Source organism: Paramacrobiotus metropolitanus, unplaced genomic scaffold, assembly GCF_019649055.1.
Source record: "Paramacrobiotus metropolitanus isolate TYO unplaced genomic scaffold, Prichtersi_v1.0 Parri_scaffold0000001, whole genome shotgun sequence".
NCBI classification, from domain to species: Eukaryota; Metazoa; Tardigrada; class Eutardigrada; order Parachela; family Macrobiotidae; genus Paramacrobiotus; species Paramacrobiotus metropolitanus.
Window position 1 is genome coordinate 454121 of NW_026570221.1, and position 24967 is coordinate 479087.

The following is a 24967-nucleotide window of genomic DNA, read 5'->3' on the forward strand; positions in this document are numbered from 1 at the left end:
TGATACTAGCTCCTGAAATAGCTTTGATATGAACAGATTAAAGAGATGAAACGCCGGGCACACAGATAAAGGAAGTATGTGCCGAATGCATTATACAGAGTCTAAGGTAGTGCACGGGTTGGAAGGTATTGCAAAATTTAAAAGCTGGGGAAGGACTTTTCCTTTCCAAAGCCTAGAATACCACCACTGCCAACTGAGCAAAATCGGTAAATAAGGGAGCGACCGAATTGCCAACAATGTACCGTCAACTTAATCGCTAGATGAGTGAGCTACAAAGTTTCCAAACCATCCAGCCCTACGTGGCTCACCGTAGTGCAAATGAAAGAGATTACACAGACTTAGTGCATTTGAAGTATGTAATAAGCGGCGATTCATATGCACTACGGGTTGACCAATTCCCGTTTAGAATTGTTTGGCAGGCGACATCAACACGCCGACCTGCAGTCCTTCCTTAAGAATTTTCACGTACATAAGCTTTCTCGTCAACCTATAGCAGCCCTAATGAAAATCATTTCACAACAAGCTCAATTTTTTATAATACCTTTTGAATGTCGAACGTGGTGAACGTAGGATCAATGTTCCGGCATAGCTGATCGGAATATCCTATTGCGTAAACTCCACAATCTTTTCCGTTGCGCTGCTTTTGCACCATGGGCATAAAAAGCTGGAGTTCCTCAAAAGCCGGGGGAAGTTGAAATACAGAAGCAATCGCCTGCTCCATTAGAGATGTAATCGACATCATTAGGCTATCAAAAATATTGATGTAATTGTCCGGTCCGCCGTGGATATTGGTCGCGGTAACCCAGTGGCAGCTACTCCGGTTAATGATCTGCACTTTTCTGAACTCTGATCGATTATGGTCGAACCATTTTAAAATGGCGTATTCGCGCCACGCATACACTAAATTACGTCCCGATTCTTTCCATTTTTCAGATCCCCTTTCGTCATCATCATCCAAACCATGTGTGCGGAAGAAAGCGGTGTTCAAGAAACCGCCGAGGTGTGGGTTTTCTTCCTTCAGTAGATTCAAAGCGGCTGTGCACACTTTGTCGTCAAGCCATCCTCTGCCCGTTTGATCCAATATGACGCAACGATCCCATAGGCCCAGGCTTTGGTCTCCACAGGTAACCCAGCTACAGTCACGAGTTATCGCTATTTCTGCCAAACAAACAAAACTAGGTTAATTGTCGCTTTTAGAGTTTATACAGCTTCTTTAGTTTATACAGTTTCTTTATTTAGTTTGGTTTGACATGCGATCTGAATGCAATACAAAAATTAATGGTACAGCCTTTTAGTTACTAAAAACGCACGATCGCAAGAGCATAATCAAGGCTTCTAACGCATTTAGCAGCGTTACAGTGCCGCAGAAAAGAGCGCTGCTACTGTTATTTGAGAATGATCAGCTGCGAAATATTAAGTTGGTTAACTTCCTGTCAACATCGACAAAGTTAATGTTGGATAGTTGTGCTAGTTACCTGTACCTACCAAGAACAGTAAATTTGACGTAGGTGATCTGAGCGAGTTGGTAAAAATGCTGAACGACAGTCCAATCCAGCATTCGCCGCGCTTCTGGTGCCAAACGACAAAGCGTGCGAAAAAAATTCCTCCAACTGCGAATACTTTTAGGATACTCTACGCCGATACGTAAATGCGCAGTACGCAACATCCCCTTTGTTTGGACACCATTTTCTGGAACTTTGATTAACGACCTTATTTGAGTAATTATGTCAGCTGAGAAGATAGAAGCGAGTTGGCAAAGGTCTTCGGCAGTACACCGGTCTTTAGGTTTATCGGTGGAGTCACTGATCTGCATATCGCTATCGCATTCGTCCTCCGCTGAACCACGGTCATCGGAATTTTGTTTTTCTCGCGGTGGTGATTCTCGTTGATCTTTTCCAGTGACCTGTAAAGTATAGCCCAGCTTCATTATCAACTTTGATCTTGTAATCAGAAATTATTGGCTCTCACTACAGCAAAAAGCATGCCAGGTTTCTCTAGACAATATGCAGCAGTCTTTTCAAAGCAAATGCTAGGGGAAGCCTGCGGTCTTTGTATTGCGACACTGGCTACAGTGACCTTTTTTACAAACGTCTGACCAATCGGTTGTCGCTTCCAAATTACACGTCGGATAACATCGCCTTTGCCGTCCATTTGCCTTTGCCTTTCAGCTTGCTATTTTCAACTTTTAGTTTACCTTTGCCTTTGCCGTCGGAAAAGCCTTTAGCATTCCAATTTGCCATTTCCGAACGCCATCTGTAATAACCTTTGCCGTTTGAAAAACGAATTGCCGTTAGCACATTGACATTTCTAAACTTCTTTTGCGCGTTTCCGGTTTCACGGGTTTTCACATTATTTTGCATATGTAAGGAAGGGAGGGTGTATGTTATAGAGAAGTAGTGGAAATATCAGCAGTAGAAATTCTGCTGCGGTCAGCATAATTGGAGGCAACAAGATGCTGTGGGGACTGTATATCCGCAGTCTGCTACTTTCACTTTTGTTGTTCGCCTTATTAGGCACAGGTCTACATTGCGTATCACGTTGCTACTTCTTCGAATGTCAGACAATCTTGAAAAGTGTTCATTTAAGGATTGTATATTGCGTTAGACCTTGCAGTGCCAACAGTTTTGATCCTTTAAGTATATTTCGAATGAGAATTAAAGTGTACGTCTTGTGCATCTCAAGCTTAATTATGGCGGTGTATAGAAAAACAAAATACCAAAAGCTTTAAAACTTTTGCGGACTGTGCACATAACAAAATGCAGAATAGTGTAAAAACCCGTGAAACCGGAAACGCGCAAAAAAAGGTTAGAAATGGCAATGTGCTAACAGTAATTCGTTTTCGAGCGGCAAAGGCTTTTACAGACGGCGTTCTGAAACGAAAAACTGGAATGATAACAGCTTTGCTAACGGCAGAGGCAAAGGTAAAGGTAAAGTTGAAAACGGCAGACTGAAACGGCAAAAGCAAATGGACGGCAAAGGCGAAGTTGGCCGACCCGATTTTAATGTCAGTTGGTGACCTTTGAAAAACTGCCGCATTAGCTGGCCAATACAACTTGAAACGGCAGTAGCACTGCCAGGAGGCTAGACCTCATTGCCGGAACGACGTTAGCTGTGTCCGGCATGGGGGACATTACTGCTGAATCAAAGTTAGTAGTCTCCGTTATGTGGAACGCTTTGCCGGTCACATACGTCCGCGGCTGCGGCCGCACTGCGACCGCTGAGGGTGAGTTGATTTTATAAATACTACTGGCGTTAGATTTTACCGTGAGAGATTCTTCCATTTGTGTTTTCTTCGTTTTCTTGCTAGGAATGTTGAACTTCGCTTTCCTTTTATCACCTCTCGGTCGTCCTGGCGGTTGCGAAGTCATTGCTGCAAGTTTAAACGGAAGTTGCTTAAGCGGGTCTACGTCGTGACAGCGGCTGCCGTCTTTCCCGACCGAAGGGGAAGGGCAGTTCGATTTCGTCGGCTTTAAAGCAGCTATAAATAAAAATTCCAAAGTTTGCAAGGTGACCTGCATCTCTGATTTGTCTATTGGAGAACCGTGTATGGCAGGAGAACCTATAGAAACGTGTACTGCTGTTTTCTACGGCTTTTATGCCGCGTATTGTTACCTTTATTGGTTTCCTCTGGTACCTTATCCTCTGTCTCACGGTTATTACTGGCATTCACAGCAGGTTCTGACTGCAGAGCTGGTGGACGTTCGATAGTCATGGGATCGAGAACGACTGTTTCGGGCTGTTGCTCTGATACTGCGAGATCAGCTGCGGTATGAACCGATGCCTGAGTTCCGAGAAGTTCCGAACTGCTCGTTGTTTTGGGCTGTTCAGCTATCGCGATGACAATGTCTTTGCCAGGAATGCCATCTTTAATGGCTGTTTCTACTTTGTGCAGCAAGTCCATGTACTCCGCGTAGCGCCGTCCTGCATACACTGCAATAGCAGAACACATCCGTTTCGCAGTGCCTAGTGCGACGTTGTATCGGGCTTCACGCGGCAGCGCGTGCTTGACAACGGCGTCACTGTCCACGTAGTTTTCAATTTCGTCATCATCTAGTCGATGTGCGGCTTGAATCAGTATCGCTGATCGCAAAAAGTCCGAATCAACCCCCGAGAAACAACGCTGCCATCGCGTGATCACATCGCTGATTTCTACATACGACCCAGTCAACGATTGTCTTATGTGCATCACATGCCGGCAAGGCAACCCAAATCCACAGCTGAAAAAACATGAGCACACGAGCCGGGATACTGGCTTTTCCGGCATTGAACGGTCACAGTCCCCTTTTTCGAATTGTAGGGAGCAGACCTGGGCAGTTAATTTTAACTATTTAACTTAACGCGAGTTTTTTTCGAGTTAACGAGTTATAACTTAACTTTGAAGCTTAACTCGCCAGGATGAAAACTTAACTCTAGCGCAACTCAAAAATAATATAGCGCAACTCGAGTTTAACGTAACTCTGGAGGTTTCAGTTGAAAGCAAAAATGAAATTAAAAAATAGAAAATATCAGAAAAATGTTATGTTAACCGTGGATCGCATAAATTGCCATAATTACAAAAGTATCTGTACAAAATTTCTCGCGCAGACGTACACTACGACCGCCCAAGGCTTTGACTAGACTAGGAAAAATGCACGTTGGCGTGCATTTGACAGACCGGAGCGCAGCATTTCCTTTGAGTACAGTATACTACATTTTATATTACAAACTGTTTAAGTATTTTAATACTATTTTTATATGTTGAATAATGAAATTTTATATTATTTTGCAAAACGACTTAGGAACATAAGCATAGACTTCCAGTTACTCGTTGGAAATGGCTTACGTGACAACCTTTCGTAACGACCTTTCGTAACGGACACAAATCAACGAAAGTATGTATTAATCTACCTTCGCTACGCTTCGGTCGATGAATATGCATCGGAGAGTCCATGCTGACAGTGAATGTGATCGTTCAATTTGAGCTCAATTAACAGCGTGCAGAGAACGTAATTTTTGCGGAGCAAAATTTTGTCAACGAGAGGACAAATCATGTTCCGCGCCAAAATCACACGGGAACTGATCGTCTGTGCGCTACCTGCTACCTGTAATTGTTCGCTACCTGCCCATTAGGGAAGCGTAATAATGCGGTCAACGCTGTCAAACAGCTACACTAACTTCGGTAGCCATGTGAAGCGAAATCTTAGTAAAAAAGTTCAGCGTTGCCGGCGCTCGGCCCCAAAAGCCAGGGTCAAAAAGAGGGAGGAATTTTGTCAGATAAGAACTTCTTATGTTTGATTTTTTCTTGAGGGTGAGAGAAAACAGGCAGGAAAAACAATAAGAACAAAACACAAAAAACACAAGCATGTTTTCTTTACGTATATGTTTCATTCTTTTGTTTCATTCTTATTCTTTCTTATGTTTTATTTATATTTTATCTTCCTCCCTCAAGAAAAATGTGTCTCTCGCTCTCTCCCTCAGGAAAAACATGAAAAAGGAACATTAGAAAAAGCATGAATTTTAAAAATCAGTTTTAAGAAAAAAATTAATAATTGGTCTGTGTCTCAAATCTGGTAAAAGTGATATCGGTATGCATAAAAGACTACTTGAAGTTGATTAATAAAATCATGATTTTTTTTATTAGAAGTTAACTCCAGTTAACTCTAGTTATTGCGGCTAACTTAACTCGTAGCGTAACTCGCGAGCTGCGATTAACTCTTAACTCTAACTATGAGTCGAAATCTAATAACTGCCCAGGTCTGGTAGGGAGTACATTGCATCTGTTTGTTTGTTGACCAGTGTCCAATTACCACCATCGATTTCTTGCACTTCGTAATGTATCTGTTCACCTCGCAGCTTTCTTATTTGAATGTAAATTAGACGCACGGCACTTTCCGTCAAAACTTGTCCCGCCTGTTGCAAAGTAGATCCAAATTCCTCGCAGTTGACGTACGTGATCTTAGCGAGGTTTGCAAATTCAGAATGCCGGGAAGAAGCATCCGCCATACAAAGATACCGGATCAGCGATGAAACAGCTTCGCTGGTACGCATCGAAGTTCTCTGTACAGATCTGAAAAAATTAATGTTATAGTAGTCGTACTGTTATGCTTTTGCGCGATGTCATACATAACACGGTCTAGCGGCTCGTTAGCCGAAAAACCAATCTTCAACGCCTCAATACTGAAGGAACGACTTAAGATGTTTCTTTTTTACCGCATAGCGGATCTCCCCAAAATATAGGTTCGCGTACCAAACACCATAGACAAGGTATTCTTTGAGTTCTTCTACATCAGAGTAGAAAATTATTTTTAGTTGATGTTGCGCATGCGTGTAACGACTTCAATTGGCGATAATATTATCTTCAATATGCTAACCACCGCTCAGAGCGCATGAAGTCGCTTGTTATTGTGCACATGACAACATCGGCATGCCGCTGTCGCCGTTGTCCTGCGAAATCACTACACAGAGTCCACAGCGGACTGAGCGGACGGCACATTCTCTATGGCATCACCACTATGTCACAACAACCTTGTACAAAAGCGCAACCAGTTTCTGAAAAAGTCTGTCATATGAAAATTAATAGCGCGGAAAATACCGTGGCAGCGGAAAATACCTCACCAAATGCAATAATGACCCGTAATCTTGAATGTAGCTACTCGTGCTGGATGAGATTTGACATCGTTAAGTGAAAAGAGTGTCACTGCTACAACCTTTAGCGCTGTGCAGTCTCCAGTAACAAGAGAAGTAAGGTGAAGTGTGTATACCACTATCAGGGCTAAAGTACGTGTATTGTATGAATAGCTAATGTCAGAATTTAGATAAGCGCTGAGATACTTTCTGCTTGGTCACCGCCCTATCCACGCACGGTGATCGTTGGTGCCGACAGGAAATTTTGGCGGTGGCTATATATATAAAGAAATAAAATACCCACACTACATGTAGCTGGCGGACTCCGAACATGAAACATAGTGCTTGCTTTCGAACGAGTTACCGTGAAGGTGTCTCCATTCACCGATTACTGAAACGCTGATGTCGGTTTCCATATTCAAGAGCCTCGTTGAAAATAACACCGATCTAAATACGCCTGCTGACCATCACAAAGATCCAGTTAGTTTATGACTGTGTAGGCAAGACTGCACATCACATAATAATGCGCCTGCGCGGGTTTAACACTAAAAAAAGTGTACTTAATATACCTATGATTAAATTAACTGTGCAGAGGCAAGCATTCGGGAAAAAAATAAGGTGACCACCCCGTACACAACCTTTCGTTGCAATTCATTCCGTGCACCACGTTTTTGGGAATTTTCCTTCGGTAGACTACCTTCGACACTACCATTCATTTGGTACACTACCAATTGCACGCTAACTTTCACTCACCAGGGCACATATCAGAAAAATCTTATCTTTTGCAAAAACTTCGTATACCATAGTACTATTATTAAAAAAATAATTTCATCTGCCGACAGTCAAAAGGCGTGGCCAAACAAAATTAATCAGTACGTAATACTGTATTACGAAATACAATCGAATAGCTCGTATAGGCTGTTTGTATAATAGTTTTGATACAGATACAGCACGAAAGTTTCATACCACCATAATTATTACGATTAGCAAAATAGTTTTGTGTGCAAAGGTTAAGACGACACGCTATAAATCCCATTCGGGGGTTGCGGTGCAGTGCGCTATTGCAACAGTACAAAAACTGTCACAGTGGCGCTGATTTTTAAAGATAACTGTTAAATTATGATTCTATAATCCCTGAAACTAGTTAAAAATAAATCTTTACCAGTTGCAAGCAATTAAGTTTTGCATTCAGGCCTGAGTATCCATCGTTTATTTATTCCGCGCAGTTTTGCGCTGGGTCTGCAAGTTATTCTACAAAACAGCTTCAAAAGTATTGCGCCAGTGCTTTGAATTCACTATGGAGTATTACGCACGAATAATTCTGTTTGACCTTTGAGCGTCCGCGACCAAATTACATATATGTAAAACACTTAATTTTAAGAAAGCGGAAGTCTTAAGGGAATTAGGGTTAAAAACGTTGCTGTTCAACATAAAATTACGGTCAAGATTGCGCGTTTTATTCTTTGGCGCTCGCGACAGAGATTGCCCTTTGTAGAAAAGCCCGCGCGACAATTTCTTATTCAGCTAGAGACCCACAAAATCGGGTCAAAAATTCGTTCAAAGGCGGCGATGTTCAAAATCTGTGAAGAAAATCCGGCACACGGGCGCCTAGAATTATTAATTACGCGAATTCGATGTTAGAACTGCCGATGCTGCTCGGAATTAAGCAGCAATTACAGCTGTTAATTAGAAAGCGGCAGTTCTAAAAATAACTTAACTGGGAAAAAATAAAAAAAAACTGAGAGTATGCACGCAAATAAAGGTAGTACGCAATTGTTATGTACGGAGTAAAGGGTATTGCTGATAAAGATAGTGTATGCCGAATGAAATGAAGCGCAAAAATGCTGAACATGGAACGAAAGGTGGTGCAAAAAGTTATATACGGAGAAAAGGTAGCGAAGGGTTGTGCTCGGAGTGGTCACCACAAATGAGAGCAACCTTCATTAAGAGTTATCTCATTCGTCATGCAATCAGACAATAATTCCGGCGACGCATCGATTGTGCATTGACCGGCGATACCGAGAGCATTTTTTACAGATGGAGATGAGCAGTAAAAATCTTCGGCGGCAGATTCCCTGATGTATACCGAAAGGTTACTGCAGTCGGGAAGAAACTCTTACAACATAGTAGTTACGATAAAAATTCCCATACTGATCTACACGCTTTTTAGAAGATACGGGACAATGGGTTCGTCTAACTGTTTTACAAGATTGATGAAGACCGTTTTAAGCAGCTTACCGGAGAAGCGATTTAATCGCACGGTTAAGAGCTTCCACTCGGTTCGTTGTATTGTTGCCAAGCGCGCGCATTTCTTTCCGGTTATAAAATGCCCACATATCCACGCAAGGAAACCAGTTGCGAACGCAATACTGATAAAACTCGTCCGTACAGATTTTGGCAAACTGCTGCATTCCAGTCTGATATTCGTTTACTGATTTGGAGTATAAAAGCAACTGAAAGGCTGCAAACATCGCTTTTTTACGCTCCTGCGTCTCTCCTGATGCAGCCACTTCGAATTTGATACTTTTCAGTACATGGAACCAACACAACAGTATAGCGACACCCCGGAATTCTTCTCTTAGTGCTGCAATCTCTTTCCGGTCTTTGTCGACAAATACTGCCGAAATGCGATCAATGTTTTCCGCTGTCGTGGTTTCTTTAAACAGTTTCAGGAAGCCGCCAATCAGATTACTTGTGTCTTTCGTAATAAAACCAACTGCTACCGGTCTCGTATATCCGTTGTTGTCTTGGGCCGCCAACACATACAACGGGTAACGTTCAGCAGTCACGTTGTACGTTCCATCCATGAATAAAACTTCGGGAAATCTGAAAGTAGGCGTTTTCCATTACTATATGTACTTTAGTGACCTTACCCTTCATACTCAAGCAATTAGCGGCTATTTCGTACCACGGTCACTACTACCTAAAATCTTAAACACGCGAAGAAAAGCGGTTCAACTAAACTAGTAAATTTATTGAAAAAAACTAGCACTTGACTGCAACAACCTTATATTTAATGTACGGCTTTAACAGTTCGGGGTATACCGTAATTATCGAATTTGTACCACTGGGCGGCAGATAATTCGAATTACCTGGTGCATGTGCGCTTATTTTGGGTAGTTACGGTTATCATAAGGTGCTACTATTTCTCAAACAATCGCTTTGGAGTGGGCCATTATTTTTTGAAACAAATCTAAACCGAGCGTTGTAATAGGTGTAATTCTCGCGGCATAAATTCGATAATTATGGTACATGGTAAAAAGTTGAGCAAATTTAAACATTTTCTAATTACCTTTTGAACGTCTCCTTCATTTTGCTTGAAACAAGAACTAGCACTTCCAAGTCTCCATGCGCAGTTGCCATATACTTCACTTCCAGACCAGGGTCAGTTTTTAATGCATTTTGCAGTCCTTCTTGCAATATCTCCTCTTGTGACTTTCCGCCTCGTACACTGCATTTGTCTTTGGTACGGATGTTGTGGATATCTTTGGGACGCACTTCCTTACCGATGTTTTGCTTCATTGACGCAACAATTGCACTTACACCAGTTCCCATTCGAAGCAACTCCTTCGCTTTCTCGCGATCTTCTGGTGCCAATCTCCGGACAGCAGGGTAGTGAGTATAAGCTGCATCCAGAAGTTCATGATTGTGTTGCAGCGAACTTTGTGTGCAATGAATGCAAGCGCCCCTTGGTTGTAGTAAAAAACAAGCCTCACAGGGCAGTCTCTTTTGAAAGTGCTCTGAATTGGACGAACTTCCATAGGTTTCCGGGATCCTGTTCTTTTCCCATGAGTACACAGAAGTTCCAGCCTAAGGTACTCGCCTGGCATATCATGTCGAAACTTTGTCCTTCCTTTACGGAAAACCTGCTTTGTTCTTTCGGAGTAAGACTGAATAAAATTCATCAAATCTTTCGTGCTCGGCCAATTGCCGCCAACTAAGATCAATTCAGCAGGTTCGGAAACTGAAGCTCGCTGACCAGGATCGCCACAAGGTGCCTGCACAGCGCTTTCAGCGTCTTCGCTCAGTTCGCTGTCTTCCATTTTGCGTAGCCACGGTATTCCAAATGCCCAAAGACGCAATTTAGGCAAGAATAAAATATTTCAAAATGCAGAATACATGTTTAATAATCTTTTTCCATAGTGGATCGCTGAAAATCTTCATCCACACTGTTTCTGTGCGAGTGAAATTCGAACAAAATCTTGGTGACCTCGTTTATCTCAGTCAGAAAAGCTCCGGCCATGCATATGCCGTGCGAATGTTGATTGGTCGCTTTACACCAAGGCGCCATTATTGCTCAACTTTTCTCTAATTTTTGTTCTTGTTATATTGCTTTGCCGGGCATGCAATTATATTTGGCACCCGCAAATAATCTGTCGATCACAAAATGTTATCTGGGTAAATAAAAAGAGCTTTTATCCGAATAAACTTGGGTATACAAGTACATACGCATGTGGCATCACCATGTCCGCGCTTGGGTCGCTCACAATGTCCACACTTTTGTCGCTCACAGCCCCGTATTAAAAAAACCTACAATCAAACATTCATCAACTAAAAACGTGGAACATTTTTTTGAGGCGGCGGATGGCTATGCACTGCTAGACGATATAAAAACTACTTGTCACGAGTCGGGAACCGAGTACTATAAGTTCAGTATATTTTTATTTTTTCGCCATTTACCACTTAGCTGCAGTAAATTGACCGTCTGAAGTTTTGGACAAAATAGCTGTTGTTCGTAAAAATGGTTTTAGAGAAAAATTCTGTCCAAACGATTTGATTACTTCAACCGCTCGATTTAGTTGCACAGCTGCAAGGCCCGGCCGGTGTGTGCTTTGCTTCGGACACGTTACATCGCGCAGCTTGTGTAAGGCTATGTTGCGCATTCTCATGAAGCGGGAAAATATTCGAATCTATTCTAGAACAATGTGTGCAATCTCATAAAATTATCGAGTGCGCTGATAGATGGGCGTTGTCGCATCGGTAACTGAAGGAGACCAAAGTTTCTGCAGACCGTAAATACAAACGAAACACGCTCGCTGTAGCGTTTCCCTTTTCATATTAAGTGGCGATGACCAACGGACGGACACCACCAGTTAACAGCAGTGACTATATAATACATACAATATGGACGATAAATTTATGTACAATTCCCGAGAGTTCGTGCACTGAGCAGCGTAGATGGCTACGCCCTTTACTTACTTCGCGATTTTAATCACTGAACCGTCGTGTAGTAATAGCTCTGTTACGATTTGTGAGATTCGTCGCCCATCTACCTAAATACATTTTGTGCGGTGGACAGCGGTGGTATGTTGGTCAGTTAATCACCTAGCGATTTTGTTTACTCTACAGAGGCGGCAGCTTGGGCACCTCAGCTACCTAACAATTTTGCTCATTTGAGCAGTAGCGTAGTAGTGCTGCTAACTTAATCATGACCTGTGAGCTCGGTGACTCACAAAACTAACGGTTTTGCTAACTGTACAGTCATAGTTGCTCAGTCAACCTAGAGGTATCACGCATTGAAAAGTATTATTAGCTCGGTGCTCCCTCAGGCTCACTCACTCGCCTTGTTTATGCAATGGTGGTAGCTCGGTGATCTCCGTCACTCACCCAACTAAAGATTTTGTGTACTGGATAGCGGTTGCAGTTTATTTGCGATTTTGGAGACCAGTTTGCCCGTCACAATGGCGTTAGCTGGCTTACCTATAGATTTCGTGCACTGAAAAGCGGTGGTAGCTCTGTCACTGTCTTGATTATCGATTTTGCGCGCTGTGCTGCGATGGCATCTCGGTGACCTCGGTCACAATCCTCTAGTGATTTTGTGCAGTGACCAGTTACCTGGATAGCATTGATAACAAATCAATACTTACTGTATTTTCAGATAGTGCGTGGTAGTTTTTTGTTCGCTGGATAGGGGCATGCGGTAGTTTAGCTGTAAATTCGCGCTGTCGATTAACCGGAAAACATGGTACGTTCAACATATTTAGCATGATTGATGAATCCAGAAGAGCAGAATTATTGGGATTGTTTCTTGTATTTAAAAATGCGGCTCTAGAAAAAGTTTGAGAATGTGTTCTAGCAAAATCAAGCACCCCAATAATCTTACAGTACTAGTGCACGTACAATACATGCATCGGCCAGATCTTGTATGGCTAGCCGGGCTAAGAGCTTCATATACGATGTGTAGTGCAAGCGTGCCGACAAAAAAAGTAAAGAAGCCGTTTTTCGATTAAGTCTAATTACATGTTCAATACTTATTTTACGCAGATATGTTGTCTAATATTTTGTCTAGGCAAACTCTTTCCAAGTTTCAAAGTCACCGTAAAATTGGGTTTGACATTTTACGGCATCGCGCTGCCCGGATTCAGTTCGGACGTATCCAAAAGGCAAAGGTTATGAACCACGACCGATCTGACTGCGGTCTCAGATTTCTAGATACGCTTTGGGTTAGAAGGATCTACAGTCTTTGGTGAGGCCGATGATTTTTTTTTAATACGTCTTTGGTGCGCCAACATCTGTTAGCAAAAACAACGCATGTTTGCAGGTAGTGGCGATCAACAAACAAATTTTACATTTTCTGTGATCGCGGAACATTGAGGACATTCGACTTTTACTTCTATGCATCGGTCGAACCCCGTGCGTAGCCTTTCTGAAGGAATTGTACCAACGGCTCTGCTCCACTGGTCGTTCATTCAATCAACCCTTTTCAACTTTGAAAATTTTTTGATACGCCGGTGCCTGCACAAATCGGTTTATCGAATCGTCGTCAAATCTGTAATGACAGAAAGGACAGTAATATTTTTAAAAAACCACGAGAAAGATCTTCAGCTCACGAGTGGTGATAAACTGTGCATTTTACATCCTGCGAACCCAGGAGCGAAGCTGTTCAGCGAGCAGTTCCTACACGGTCAATCAATTAGGACCAATCCCGCACATTATAGAAGGGAAAGTTTTGGCTTTCTAAATTACCAGTTGTGCTAAAAAAGAAGCAAACAATCACAGTTATTTAGACAGACTGATGGCCGGCATCCGGCGATTATTAAAATCTGACAATGATCCGCAGCCAACTTTTCAAATTAACACATCTTCGCATACATTTTCCTGTTGGCCATACCATGCTGCAAATGGTACGAATCTAAAATGTATAACAGCTTTCATCAGTTGTTCCGAGTCATTGTTACGACGAATTTATGGAAAGGAGATGTACAGTGCGGGGTTAACCCGTTGACGGGTATTGGCGTCAGGACGCAACATGGTCTTTTGAATTTTTTTCCCAATGATTGGGAACAAAAAAAATGAATGAATATCAGTTAGCATAATTAGCAATAAGAGACTTTAAAGCAGCAGTAAAAACATAATTCAAACTTATATCTCAAGTGTATTTACAAATGACCGTTGCCCGAAAATGGCTAATTTCGGACTTTTCAAGCTCTCGCAGATCTTGCTAATTAACTAATTAGTGGATGAATAACTAAACAAGAGATAAATCAAAAAAGGACAACTAACAACGTTCTATTCCAAATCAATTAACACGGGTCTCGTAAGTTGAACCGTAGAAGACCACAGTCCGTCAAAAATTTGTGTAGCGTGCCAACACCATTGCCCATGAAGGGTCTCGAATACACGGGCGGGTGCAATTTCGACTATTTCTCTTTATCACATAATCAGATCAAGTTACTGTCGGTTCGTACGCAAAACATGCGCCACGCGGTTCTGTTGGTCGGAAACTGGCAAAAAACGCTTCTGCGTATCAACACCCCGGGCGGTCGGCAAAAAGACAAAATCGTCTCTAAATTTTTCGGCTTCCGGAAAACGGAACGCTTAGAGGAACCGAACATGATAGTCCTAATTGTAATTCTATACCGTCGTTGCAGTAACAATGTAAATGGCGGCACAACACCACGGCGGCCCGTTTCTACATATTAATGTATTGCTTGGGCAAGCTATGCGAGAGCTGCATAGCTTTTCAGAAACATGAAGTTTGTTCCATCAGTCTCGGGCGGTTAAAAACTACAGTAACTGCTAGTGCTCACTATACGCGTGCACATTGGGGATCTTGACCTTTGCGGCAGCCTAGCTATTTTCTTCCGGTCGCTAACGCGTTCCAGAAGGTGCTAGTGACCGGTGTCTAATATCTCATTTTGCGCTAATAACCACTGCAGCTGGACTATCCGCGCCGCCTTTTTGGACAGTGGCACTTGCGGCCATACCAAGGAAAAATGCATATGCGCACTATGCGGGCAGTATAAAGGCGGCTAGGCGTGCCAGACATTCAAGAAAAGCAATGTTAAACTTCAAAAATGATGCTTCGTGCAGTCTCGTATGAGAGTATAATGAAAGTTATGGGAGAGAAATATCGTTAGCATCGTTTACTTTCTGTGTTCCATCTGTAAATAGTGGTCAAAATACATGGCAACGGGATATGGCAGTTTTTAATTTTTTGCTGACCAGTGGTCAACTTGTTGACCACTGCTATGCTCTTGTTTGGAAGTCCTTTTTTTGTATTATTTAATGGATTTATTACTTTTATTTAATTTCCGTTCGTCTAATTATCACAAAATTAAACGTTTTATGCTGTAGACCGTCCATGGGCATTGGCGTTGGCAAACACCCTAGTCACCAACGGCTGATCTATGGTCAGCACAAGCTTACAAAAAATTCCCATTCTTAATTGATTTTTTTCATCGGGAAATCCCGATTTTCAAAAGGAAACTCGCATTCCTTCGGGTACCGCCCGCTGGAGGGTTAAGAGTCTGTCCAGGTGACCCCCAAGGTGTATTTGTAACGTCAGTCATCGCTGAAATCAGCCTTTCACTTCCGCCTTTCATAAGTGCCCTGCGCCTCTTGTCGCTCCAGTTTTCCGGGATAATGATGATCATAAATGGTAGCTGTTTGCCTAAAATGGTTGCATGAATTTGTCACTAAAAGCTGTACAGGCACCAATATTCTGGCACAGCGCAACAATTAGGATCAGTACTTTTGCCGCACTACTGAATCAGTAGTGCGGCAAAATAGCCTAACGGCTATTGGGCCGACCGTAGTGCGTTTAAATAGCCTAATGGCTAATTAAGCGCAGTGTGCGGCAAAATAGTCTAGTGGCTATTGCGCCTACCATAGTGCGGTAAAATAGCCTACTGGCTATTCTGCCGCAAAGACTGCGGCAAAATAGCCACTTCGAAATCTAAGTCTAGCAAAGTACATTCGCATTTTAGGGCGGTCGTTGCGGATGTCCATGACGTTTTTGATGTATTTGACAGATTCCCCGACGACAAATATTGTGTATTGCTGTCCACTTCAGCTTTCGCAACATGATGGGCGTTCCCGAATGCTTATCCCGTAACGCTTCATAGGTATTATCGTCGTTCCTACAATGCCTACATTGTTTCCGTGGCTCATTCGGTGTCACTTTATAACAGCACTGTTTCGAATCACAATGACAGGGAAACACATTGACAGTGAATCACATTGACACTTTTATTGACGGATTGACATATTCGGTGGCGGACGACAACTGTGCGTTACTTTCTACATTTTTGGATGATTTGTGGCGTCGGGTGAACCTTATTTAATAGAGCTTAAATGGGCAAGCGGTTAGAATAATCCTGGCACGACACCGTCGTCTGACTTATTCACTGAACATTTCATCAGCTATAGCAAAAGTGAAATCAACCACTCTAAAAGCGATAGCTTTAAAGCGACAATATCAGCTTAGACGTCATATTTACTTCCTTCTTAACACTGAAGCTGAAGTCCTTAAACTCTGCAACAACCTGCTTGGTCTAATTATAGACTGGTTCCATCATTAAACACGATCTTGTCGCCGACATCCGCAGGTACCGCAGCAGTATAATTGGCACTCTTGGGCGTAATAGTAACATTCCCGATGCAAATCGGTGTCTTTTGACGGAGGACTTCCAGATTGACATAGAACACGTACAACTCCTTCAGGTGAACTTTCCCTGAAGTGTATTTCGCTATGTCAGTGAAGTACAAATCGTCATCTTCCAACACCTCGTTATAAGCTTGCATTACCGGAATTGGTGCTGTACTGTGAATGCCATTCAGCATCTCTCGCACCCAATCTCCATGGTCGCTGAGAACGGCATCCAATCGGCGTGCTTTGACATCGGGACGCTCAGTCGACGAAAACGTTGCCTCCCACATTTCCGACGTAAAGTTAGCGGTTGTGGTACAATTATACGGGAAAACAGCTTCCATTTTCCGTTCCCTTTCCAGTCTTTCCATTTCGTCATCTTCAACGAACTCGTTTTCGCCTAACAACTTTTCAACGGCTCCTGCAACGAGCGTTTTAGTAAAACTGTTGTAATCCTTAGCGGACATAAACACGTGATTTTGCCCGGCTGAGAGCCGTTCCGCAACGAAGTTAACAATCGTGTTGTTGGGAAGATGGGTTGTATCGATGCACAGTAGAGTCGAACGAACGCTCGAGTCTATTGCGAAAGCAACAAATAAACGCGATGCAACAATCCCACTATCGTCCCGCATCGTATCGTTGTACGTGGCGTCCGTGGGACAGGCAATGCGCACGGAGGCCGTCGGGTCCCAGTTGGTCAGGAACTGCCAAGCACTGGTTGTGGTCGTTGGGGTGGAGTCATTGGTTGAGTAGCCTACCAGCATCCATTTAAAGTCGAACGGAGGCAACTTGGCTTGCACACGGAGGTACATGAGCCAGGAAGCTTGGTCTCGTGCAAAACCGGTAAAAGCCCATTCATCCTCCACCCGAGTGATTGTAACCGATCCGAACAGACAGTTCGTATTTGGCTCTATGGTCACGGAAGCCGAAACCAGAGTAGATGTCAAGAGTCTTCCGACGGGTGCGTAAAACAGCGGCGTCCTATCGGAAATCTTGCTAAATACTTGAATTTGTATTCTATCGTAGGGAATTTTAATCTTCGACGGGGTTTCTGCAAATGTAACAGTTTTATGTGTCTTATGAGTGGTTCTCTGTAATGGAATCGACACAAGTCACACAAATGTAATGCCAACCGGTTGCTGCATACGTTCATTTTGCATGAATACGTAGACTCACCGCAATCACCGGTATAAACGAGCAGGGAAATGAACAGTACAGTATTTCGAAACGCGCCCATTTTACGAAACGACAACGGAACACATGTACTTATTTAAGATGTTGCCACCAATTCAGTTAACCAATAACACTAAATTGTGTGCTTATATGCAGCAGCTAGCTTAACGTAGCACATTGATGAAATGCTGGAGACGCTTAAGGCGTAATAACGGCGCGTATGTGCCGGTAACAGTTCGAAATCTTTTAATAAACCGCAGATTAGTTCTGCATCCTGATTACGATGCATAAACGTGATATTATGATACATATTGTGCTTAAAGGGTTCTGTGATGCTCGATGTTGATTGATGATAAATCTAGTTCCGTAAAAGCACGTTTCTGCTGGGTACAGAGTCAGATTCTGGCATGCTGGCAAGTACGAGTCACGGTGTCGTTACGAACTTCCCATTCATTAGCACACCAGTAAACATCCGTAGAAGTATAGCACTTCTTAGAACGTTTAACGAGCTGGCATGCTGCACCGCAAGCAGAAAGCAGTCACGCTCAATTCCGGGATCGCTGCTGCTGACAATGAACTGACTGTAATAAATTACGGGTACTCCTTGGATATTTGTAGATACCCTTGATTAAGTTCTGCATTCCCACTGTCGTTTTTCCTGGCGGTTCGATGTAGTGCACATTGTGGATCTGTTTGAGAAACATCCGCACTGCGACACGCCGCCCCTGGACACTGAGTGCAGTGCACAATGCATGGTCAACGGAAACGACAGTAAAGAGAAGGCCATGGGAAGTGAGAAAGGTGTGGACCGTGAACGTGACCATAAACGACGAACTGCTGACTAGTTCTTGGTGCGTCTGTAGCAAATTTGCCAGAAACGCGAAGATCGGACTTCCTGAAATCCGGGTATGGAAGTGCGTGTGTCATCGGCATAAAGTAAGGCGGATGGACGGTTAATGGTCATGGGACCCGAATCAACCTTTCTAAAAAAACTGAAGTGACGCAAAATGTGCTCATTTGCGATTTTAAATTTCACGGCACGAGTGGTGAATAGTGGTGTAGTGTCTAGTGTCATTGTCCACTTGCTAATACGTAAATCGGTAAATGCAGTATTTACTGGCTTAATCATTGCAGCCGATCATAACAACGTCTAAAAAATTGTTGTCCGTCCTTTGGAGTTGTAAGCTACAGAAATAATCCATATTAAAAGTGTTAGATTATTTTAGAATGCGGTTTAAACATGTGGTGACAGCCGACAGGATTTAAGTTTAATTGAGTTGAATTTCGGAATGTACTCGTTAACCGACACTCATCAACAGAACATTTTCACCTTGGCTCTGTCGGCTGTCGTAACTGTAAATAACATTACTGCATGATACGAGGGAAGGCACACTTCTGGACATTAGTGACAGATATGTACAACAGCGAGAGTGATTTCAACGATGTTTGCAATTATTTCTGCTGTTCGCCAATGTACAAGACTGTTGGTAACCGTTCGCCGGTGTTTACAACTGTTTCTTATTCTTGTTTCTAATTGTTCTTCGCTGTTAGCCGCTGTTTGTAACTGTTCTTCGCTGTTAGCAGCTGTTCTACGCTGTTTGTAACTGTTCTTCGTTGTTAGCTGCTGTGTCTAACTGTTCTTCACTGTTAGTAACTGCTCGTCATGGAACATCGCGGTTTCTAATTTCTATCGGTTTATTATTTACCGTGTTATTGCCATTTTGATAACAGAAGTAATACAACAATCACTTATTTTTATACCAAGGAGAAAGCATGCGCAACTTTTCCATAACAAACAAATTCTTTTCCCATCCAAAAAGCGCTATATAGTATTACAACCTTTTGACATTGACTTCTCCACTTGAAAATCATGCATTCTGCTTATAACATGCAAAAAGAATTCTTGTCTTCTCTTTCCCATGACAAACAGCGAAGTTTTCAGATTACGCAGCTGAGAGCCTGAGAAAATACTTGTTCTGCAGATTCCGTTTTGATGGATGTCTCAGCTCCATGTATCGCTGCCAGCACTTCGTCAGCATTATAGCTTTTAAAGCACTCCGGCCTGTGGTTCCGCATATGAAATTTTGTCGATCACTTTTTGAATTTCGAATCACATCCGTGAATGGCAACGGATGTGGCAACGGAATTCCGGATATGGCAACTTTTTCGCTGCTTATCAAATGGCGTTTAAGTGGCACATGTCATCATAGCATAAAGTAAATTTCGAAAGCTCTGCCGGGTCTCCTGTGGATAGATCTTTAAGCAGATATTCAACACTGTATGGAAAAACACCTGCGACGATGATTCAGAAACAGAAACCTGTTTCATTAGGCGCAATATTTTTTGTAAAAGCTGAAACTTACACATACAGTGTATCACGGTCGGAAGACCCGCAACAGTTTGATGATACCCCCAGCAGTTACAAAAAACAGCTATCCCCGTGATCGCGATTTAAGGTACTTATGTAAACCCAAGTTCTTTTTGCAAGTCAGCGGAGAACTGAATATTGCACGTGTGCCAGTTTCGCTTTCCGCCGCAATCAAAGCCGCTTCGGGAAGCCTCGCCGTTTTCTCAGCCTTAGCACTAAGGGGTAAACCTTCTTTTTCCGCAATTGCCAAGTGCGCTTTGCAATAAAAAAATCCAGGCAACGTCTCTTCGGTACATTTGCAAGGAAATTTGATTAGGGGAAATTTAGGATGAGTTTTTTAAAAATTAGTTAATTTTTAGTTTTTTTTATTATTACAGGAACACACATTTTCCGGTACGAGGGGGGGGGGGACATTTACCCACAGCCGCAAAGAGTTGAGAACAGTTACCTGCAGCGGTTAACAACCACAAACAGCGAAGTACAGTTGCATACAGCAGCAAACAGTGGTTAACAGTTACAAACTGCGAATAACAGTTATACATAGCGACAAACAGTGGGGAACAGTCACAAACAGCGAAGAACAGTTGCATACAGCAGCAAACAGTGGTTAACAGTTACAAACAGCGAAGAACGGTTACATACAGCGGAGAACAGTTATACACAGCGGCAAACAGTAGGGGACAATTGCAGAAGCGGGGAACAGTTGCGGTAATTACTACAGTACTAGGTATCAAATTTAAAAAACGCAGTTCGAGAATTTCGTTGTAATTTTGCTGTTGTATCTGATTGCTGTTATTGCTGTTTGCTGCTGTTTCTTGCTGTTATTCCTTGATGTCCCGAGGTGTGCCTACAATGCATGATACATATGTTGGCGTTACCATTCCGGCACATTCGGTACGTTTTTGTAAGAGGAGAATCCTCTGTACACAGAGCAGCCGCCCATCCGCCGTCTACCTGGTTGGCTCAAGCTTAAGCACAAATATCTTGATCTTCTTAAACAACGGCGATGGCACATTGGTAGTGTTACGTGGATCACACTCTGTAGCCAGCGGTTCGATGCCGCTCCATCACAATTTTTCGAAATTTTCTCAACAGACAGGTTTTCATCTGACCGCCCTCCCTGACCACGGACAGCCGATTAAGGACTGACTCTGTTATATTTTAGTTCAGCTGAATTCTCATGCTCAATGACTACGAGTCGTTAAGACATTTAGTTACCAGTATTTGTCAAAAAGGTGTTGTTTGAAGACAAGTATGTAAAACTATTTTTTAACTTCTTTATGCCGCAGATGATGCCGGAAGAAAATGCATTAGCACATTGATTAACCCGTTCCACACCATGCGTATTAGGGCGACATGTTGGAAAACTTTTCTGTAATCCGTAATTAATGCTCTACGTCTCCTATGCAAATCGTGGCAGAGCGTGGGGGGATAGTGGAGAAGCTGCTGACCGGAAGCGCGAGCAAGGTGCGTGAACGCGAGTGCGTTGGCCACCTCTGATCGCTCCAGCCGCACAGGCAACCCCAAACTACCCTAAACCACTGCTCTGTCCGTAAGCGTCGAGGGCGTGTGTCGGAACAGCTGTGCGGACGTATCTTGCATAGCAGGAGGACTTCCATCTCCCAATCCTCTGAATCGTGGCTTCCGAAGCTCCGTGTGAGGCTGCTGTTGAAGCCGCACCGATGCGGAAACTGTGCGTTCCATACCGATGCTTTTCGGGAATCCCGCGCAGATGGGTTAGAAGCCATCGGTCGACATGCGTTCTAGTGACAAATTGACCGTTCTCTTGAACAAACAGCGGCAGTGCGTGTAGATTGGAAGATTTTCTTGCCGCGATGTAGTTTCGTAGCGCGGTGACAGGGCAGACTGATCGGCCGGTTGCGTGCAGCGCGATCCTGTACCCGTGTCCAAACTGGTCCGTCTTGGATTGTCGGATCGTTAGGGTCATCGAGGGATCATTCTCCAGTATGTCGCTGATGAGCAGCGTGCTTCGCTCGTCATATTTGCTGGGCGATGGGGACACAAACTCGCTTACTCGAAGCGCAGCAAAGAACGCCGTCGTAAAGATGCACCAGATAAGCCGCTGCTCATAGTGGGATACGGCGGTCAATCTGATACTATCTTTCAGGTGCCGCATGAGGTCCAGAGTAATGGGAAGGCGGCGGTCCGACACTGTGGGGCAAATGCGCTTGCAGCCGTCGATGGCTCTGTTCACCGCCGACGAAACAGTGGGATTCGGCAAATTCGCTTCAACATGCGCATTGGCGATTCCGGCCATGTAGACTCTGATTGTAGCAGGCGATATCTTTTGGAGATAAAGTTGAGCCACAAACCGTAGCACGGTTACTTCTGTCGCTGGTAGAGACAGGGCGCCGTCTTTGATACAGAATTGCAGAAACCGTGACCAACCGGCACCGTAGGTCGCTCTTGTTGCAATGGCAAGATGGTGGTACTGTCACGTCTAGTCTGTCGGGAGATCGAAAGCGGTCCGCAATTCGGTCCAGATGTCCGGGGTGACTTTCGGGAGCTCTTTTGCGAGCGGTGCCAATTTCCGGAAGCGCGCTACCTGAAAGCGTGACAATGCGTCAGCGATTCCATTATCGCATCCGTTAATGTGCATTATTTTCACAGTGAAATTGTGCAGGGCTGATAGCGCTAACATGCGCCGCATTAAGTCTAGCGCTCCGCTATGCTGTGAACCCAGCTTCTCCCACGCTTGGGAGGCCCCTAGGTTGTCACAATGGCGCACCGACAATTTGCTGACCGACATCTTGCTGACCGACAAATTGCTGACGACTATTTGCTGACCGACTAAATGTTGACCCGACAGTTTGTTGAAACGACGAAACGCTGACCGACATTTTGCTGAACGACAGTTTGCTGACACCGACGATTTGCTGACGACATTTTGTTGACTGACAAAATGTTTACCCGACAATTTGCTTACATACTAAGTTGTTGACCGACATTTTGCTGACCGACGATTCGTGGAAATACCGACAACTCGCTGACCACCAGTTTATTATTTTTGTTATCCATCGAATCATTGTGATAAACAAATAAACAAAAACACCATTTCGAATAAAAGGCTACAAAGATGCTACAAGTACAAATGCAACCCAGAAGGGATGACACTAATGGCACAGATGTTATCTTATATTATACCAGTAAGCATTTATTTATCTAATATTAATCTTATAGTGCTATCCTTATGACATGCTTATTACAACAGAGTGCAAGTGTGAGTGTAAGGTTACCAGAATATCAGTCTGTACTCACTAAAAAACCGAAACAAATAAATTCTAACATTTAACCTTAAATTCCGAACCGTATATTAGCTGCGATGTTCTGCAGATAGGCGACCACATTTGCCCGGTCATAACCTTGCACGACCTTTAAAAGCCGTTCATTCAGCTTCACATACCCTGGTCGACGCTTTGCTGGAGACTTTCCGGTTTGCAGATCGTTAATGGCGACTTCCTGTAGTGCCTGCTCATGAAGCAAAGCTCGAATAAAGTCATAGATTACGGGGTGCTTTTTGCCGACAGTTTGAGTGAATGCGTTATTCCACGCTTCGACACAATTATTCGTTCGGTGGATATCCTTGATTACCCAGTCATAACAGCTCCAAAACGCCACGGCGTAAGTGGGCGCTCGCTGGCCTCCACTACGCGTCAAAGGCCCAACGTAATGCTTCGCAAAGTATTCGGATAAAGCATGATTGCTTGGTAAAGTCCAACCGCTCGTACCTTGCAACTCTAACCACGCCATTTTGACGTCAGAGGGAGGAACGAATGCTAACGCCAGTACCATCTTGCAGTGAAGGTTGAAAGTTAGGTCGGCTGCATACTTTGTAGTGTTGCCCGTGTCCTGAATTTGTCGATAAACGCTTTGTCCCAAATGAAATAAGCAGCCTAGAAAAGAAATTATTAATAATTTTAAAGAACAAAGGATATATCAAAAAATTAGATAAATCAGACAATAAAAGCTATATCTTTTGTCACGCTGTGAATTGAATAGACTGGATTTTCGGTTATTTTCGACTATCACAAATTAAACAATAAATCTACATCGCATTAATTTATAATATTTAAGAAACTAGCGGTCCTTAAAACGTAAAGCCACGATTCAACAATTTTACCTTGAAGTGCGGATTTATCGAACACCTTATGAAAGGATTTGATTGCTGCCTGCTCGAAGTCCATGATGCAGTATGCGGGTCCGTTATATACAGTTCCGTGTGGAAGCACATCTACAATCTTTTCTCTGATGGCCTGGAAAGCGGTTTGATAATTTTCCGCATTCTTATGCGGCAGCAGTGCGTACACCAAAGGGAAAACTTTCGTCTCAACCACACCATGGATTGTATATAACTGCGCAAACAGCGGTGGCGCAACCTTGAACGTTCCGTCGCAAAACCAAACTGCAGATTTAACCAAGAGTTTGAGGTTTTCAGTGGTGGCGAAGATTACAGTTCGTTCGGCATCAGCGGCTCCAGTGTCTTTCAGGAGGAATAGTTGTCCACGCGTGGTAAGCACATTCAGGAGATCCGGGTCGATATCACTCAGTGAGTCTGGCGATGGAAGGTTACCGGCATCAGCTTTCCGAGTACGCTCAATGGTCCGCTGCAAGGCGCAATATGCCGGCATTTTACCAGTTGCCACCAACGACATATCTTTGGTTACAGCCTGCATGATCTGCCGCGGAGTATCTTTCGTTTCAAGTGCCCGCTTCTTGACATCTTGCTGGGCGACGTGGGCCAGAATATCAGCTTTGCTTCCCGGGTGATTGTGATCGGATACCGCAACAACTTCTCCTGCTGTTAACCGCAGCCGGCTTTTGCAGCAATGTGGGCGTCCTCGCTTCTGACAAGTCCAGTATTCCATTTCTCCTTTCTTCTGCTCAAGCGTATACGAATGAACTTCATCCAAAAGCAACAAAGCGTTCCCGCG

The 24967-nt window shown here is 43.5% G+C and overlaps 2 protein-coding genes across 2 annotated transcripts; both read right to left on the reverse strand.

Annotated features, from left to right (window-relative positions):
* Positions 1-16276: 16276 nt before the first annotated feature.
* Positions 16277-17756, reverse strand: LOC129581230 (uncharacterized). Its single transcript, XM_055472195.1, has 2 exons — positions 17651-17756; positions 16277-17525 (listed from the first exon to the last, which is right to left on the reverse strand). Exons 1-2 carry the CDS (start codon positions 17709-17711, stop codon positions 16384-16386), a joined length of 1203 nt encoding a protein of 400 aa, XP_055328170.1. The 5' UTR covers positions 17712-17756; the 3' UTR covers positions 16277-16383.
* Positions 17757-21543: 3787 nt separating this feature from the next.
* On the reverse strand, positions 21544-22293 carry LOC129589976 (uncharacterized). The gene has a single exon (XM_055484957.1). It carries the CDS (start codon positions 22291-22293, stop codon positions 21544-21546), a length of 750 nt encoding a protein of 249 aa, XP_055340932.1.
* Positions 22294-24967: the final 2674 nt, after the last annotated feature.

Coding starts and splice junctions, on each gene's coding strand:
- LOC129581230 (XM_055472195.1), bottom strand. CDS start 17,711: ATGGGCGCGTTTCGAAATACTGTACTGTTCATTTCCCTGCTCGTTTAT. Junction 17,526..17,650: donor CGTTTATACCGGTGATTGCG/GTGAGTCTACGT, acceptor TTACATTTGCAG/AAACCCCGTCGAAGATTAAA.
- LOC129589976 (XM_055484957.1), bottom strand. CDS start 22,293: ATGGCCGGAATCGCCAATGCGCATGTTGAAGCGAATTTGCCGAATCCC.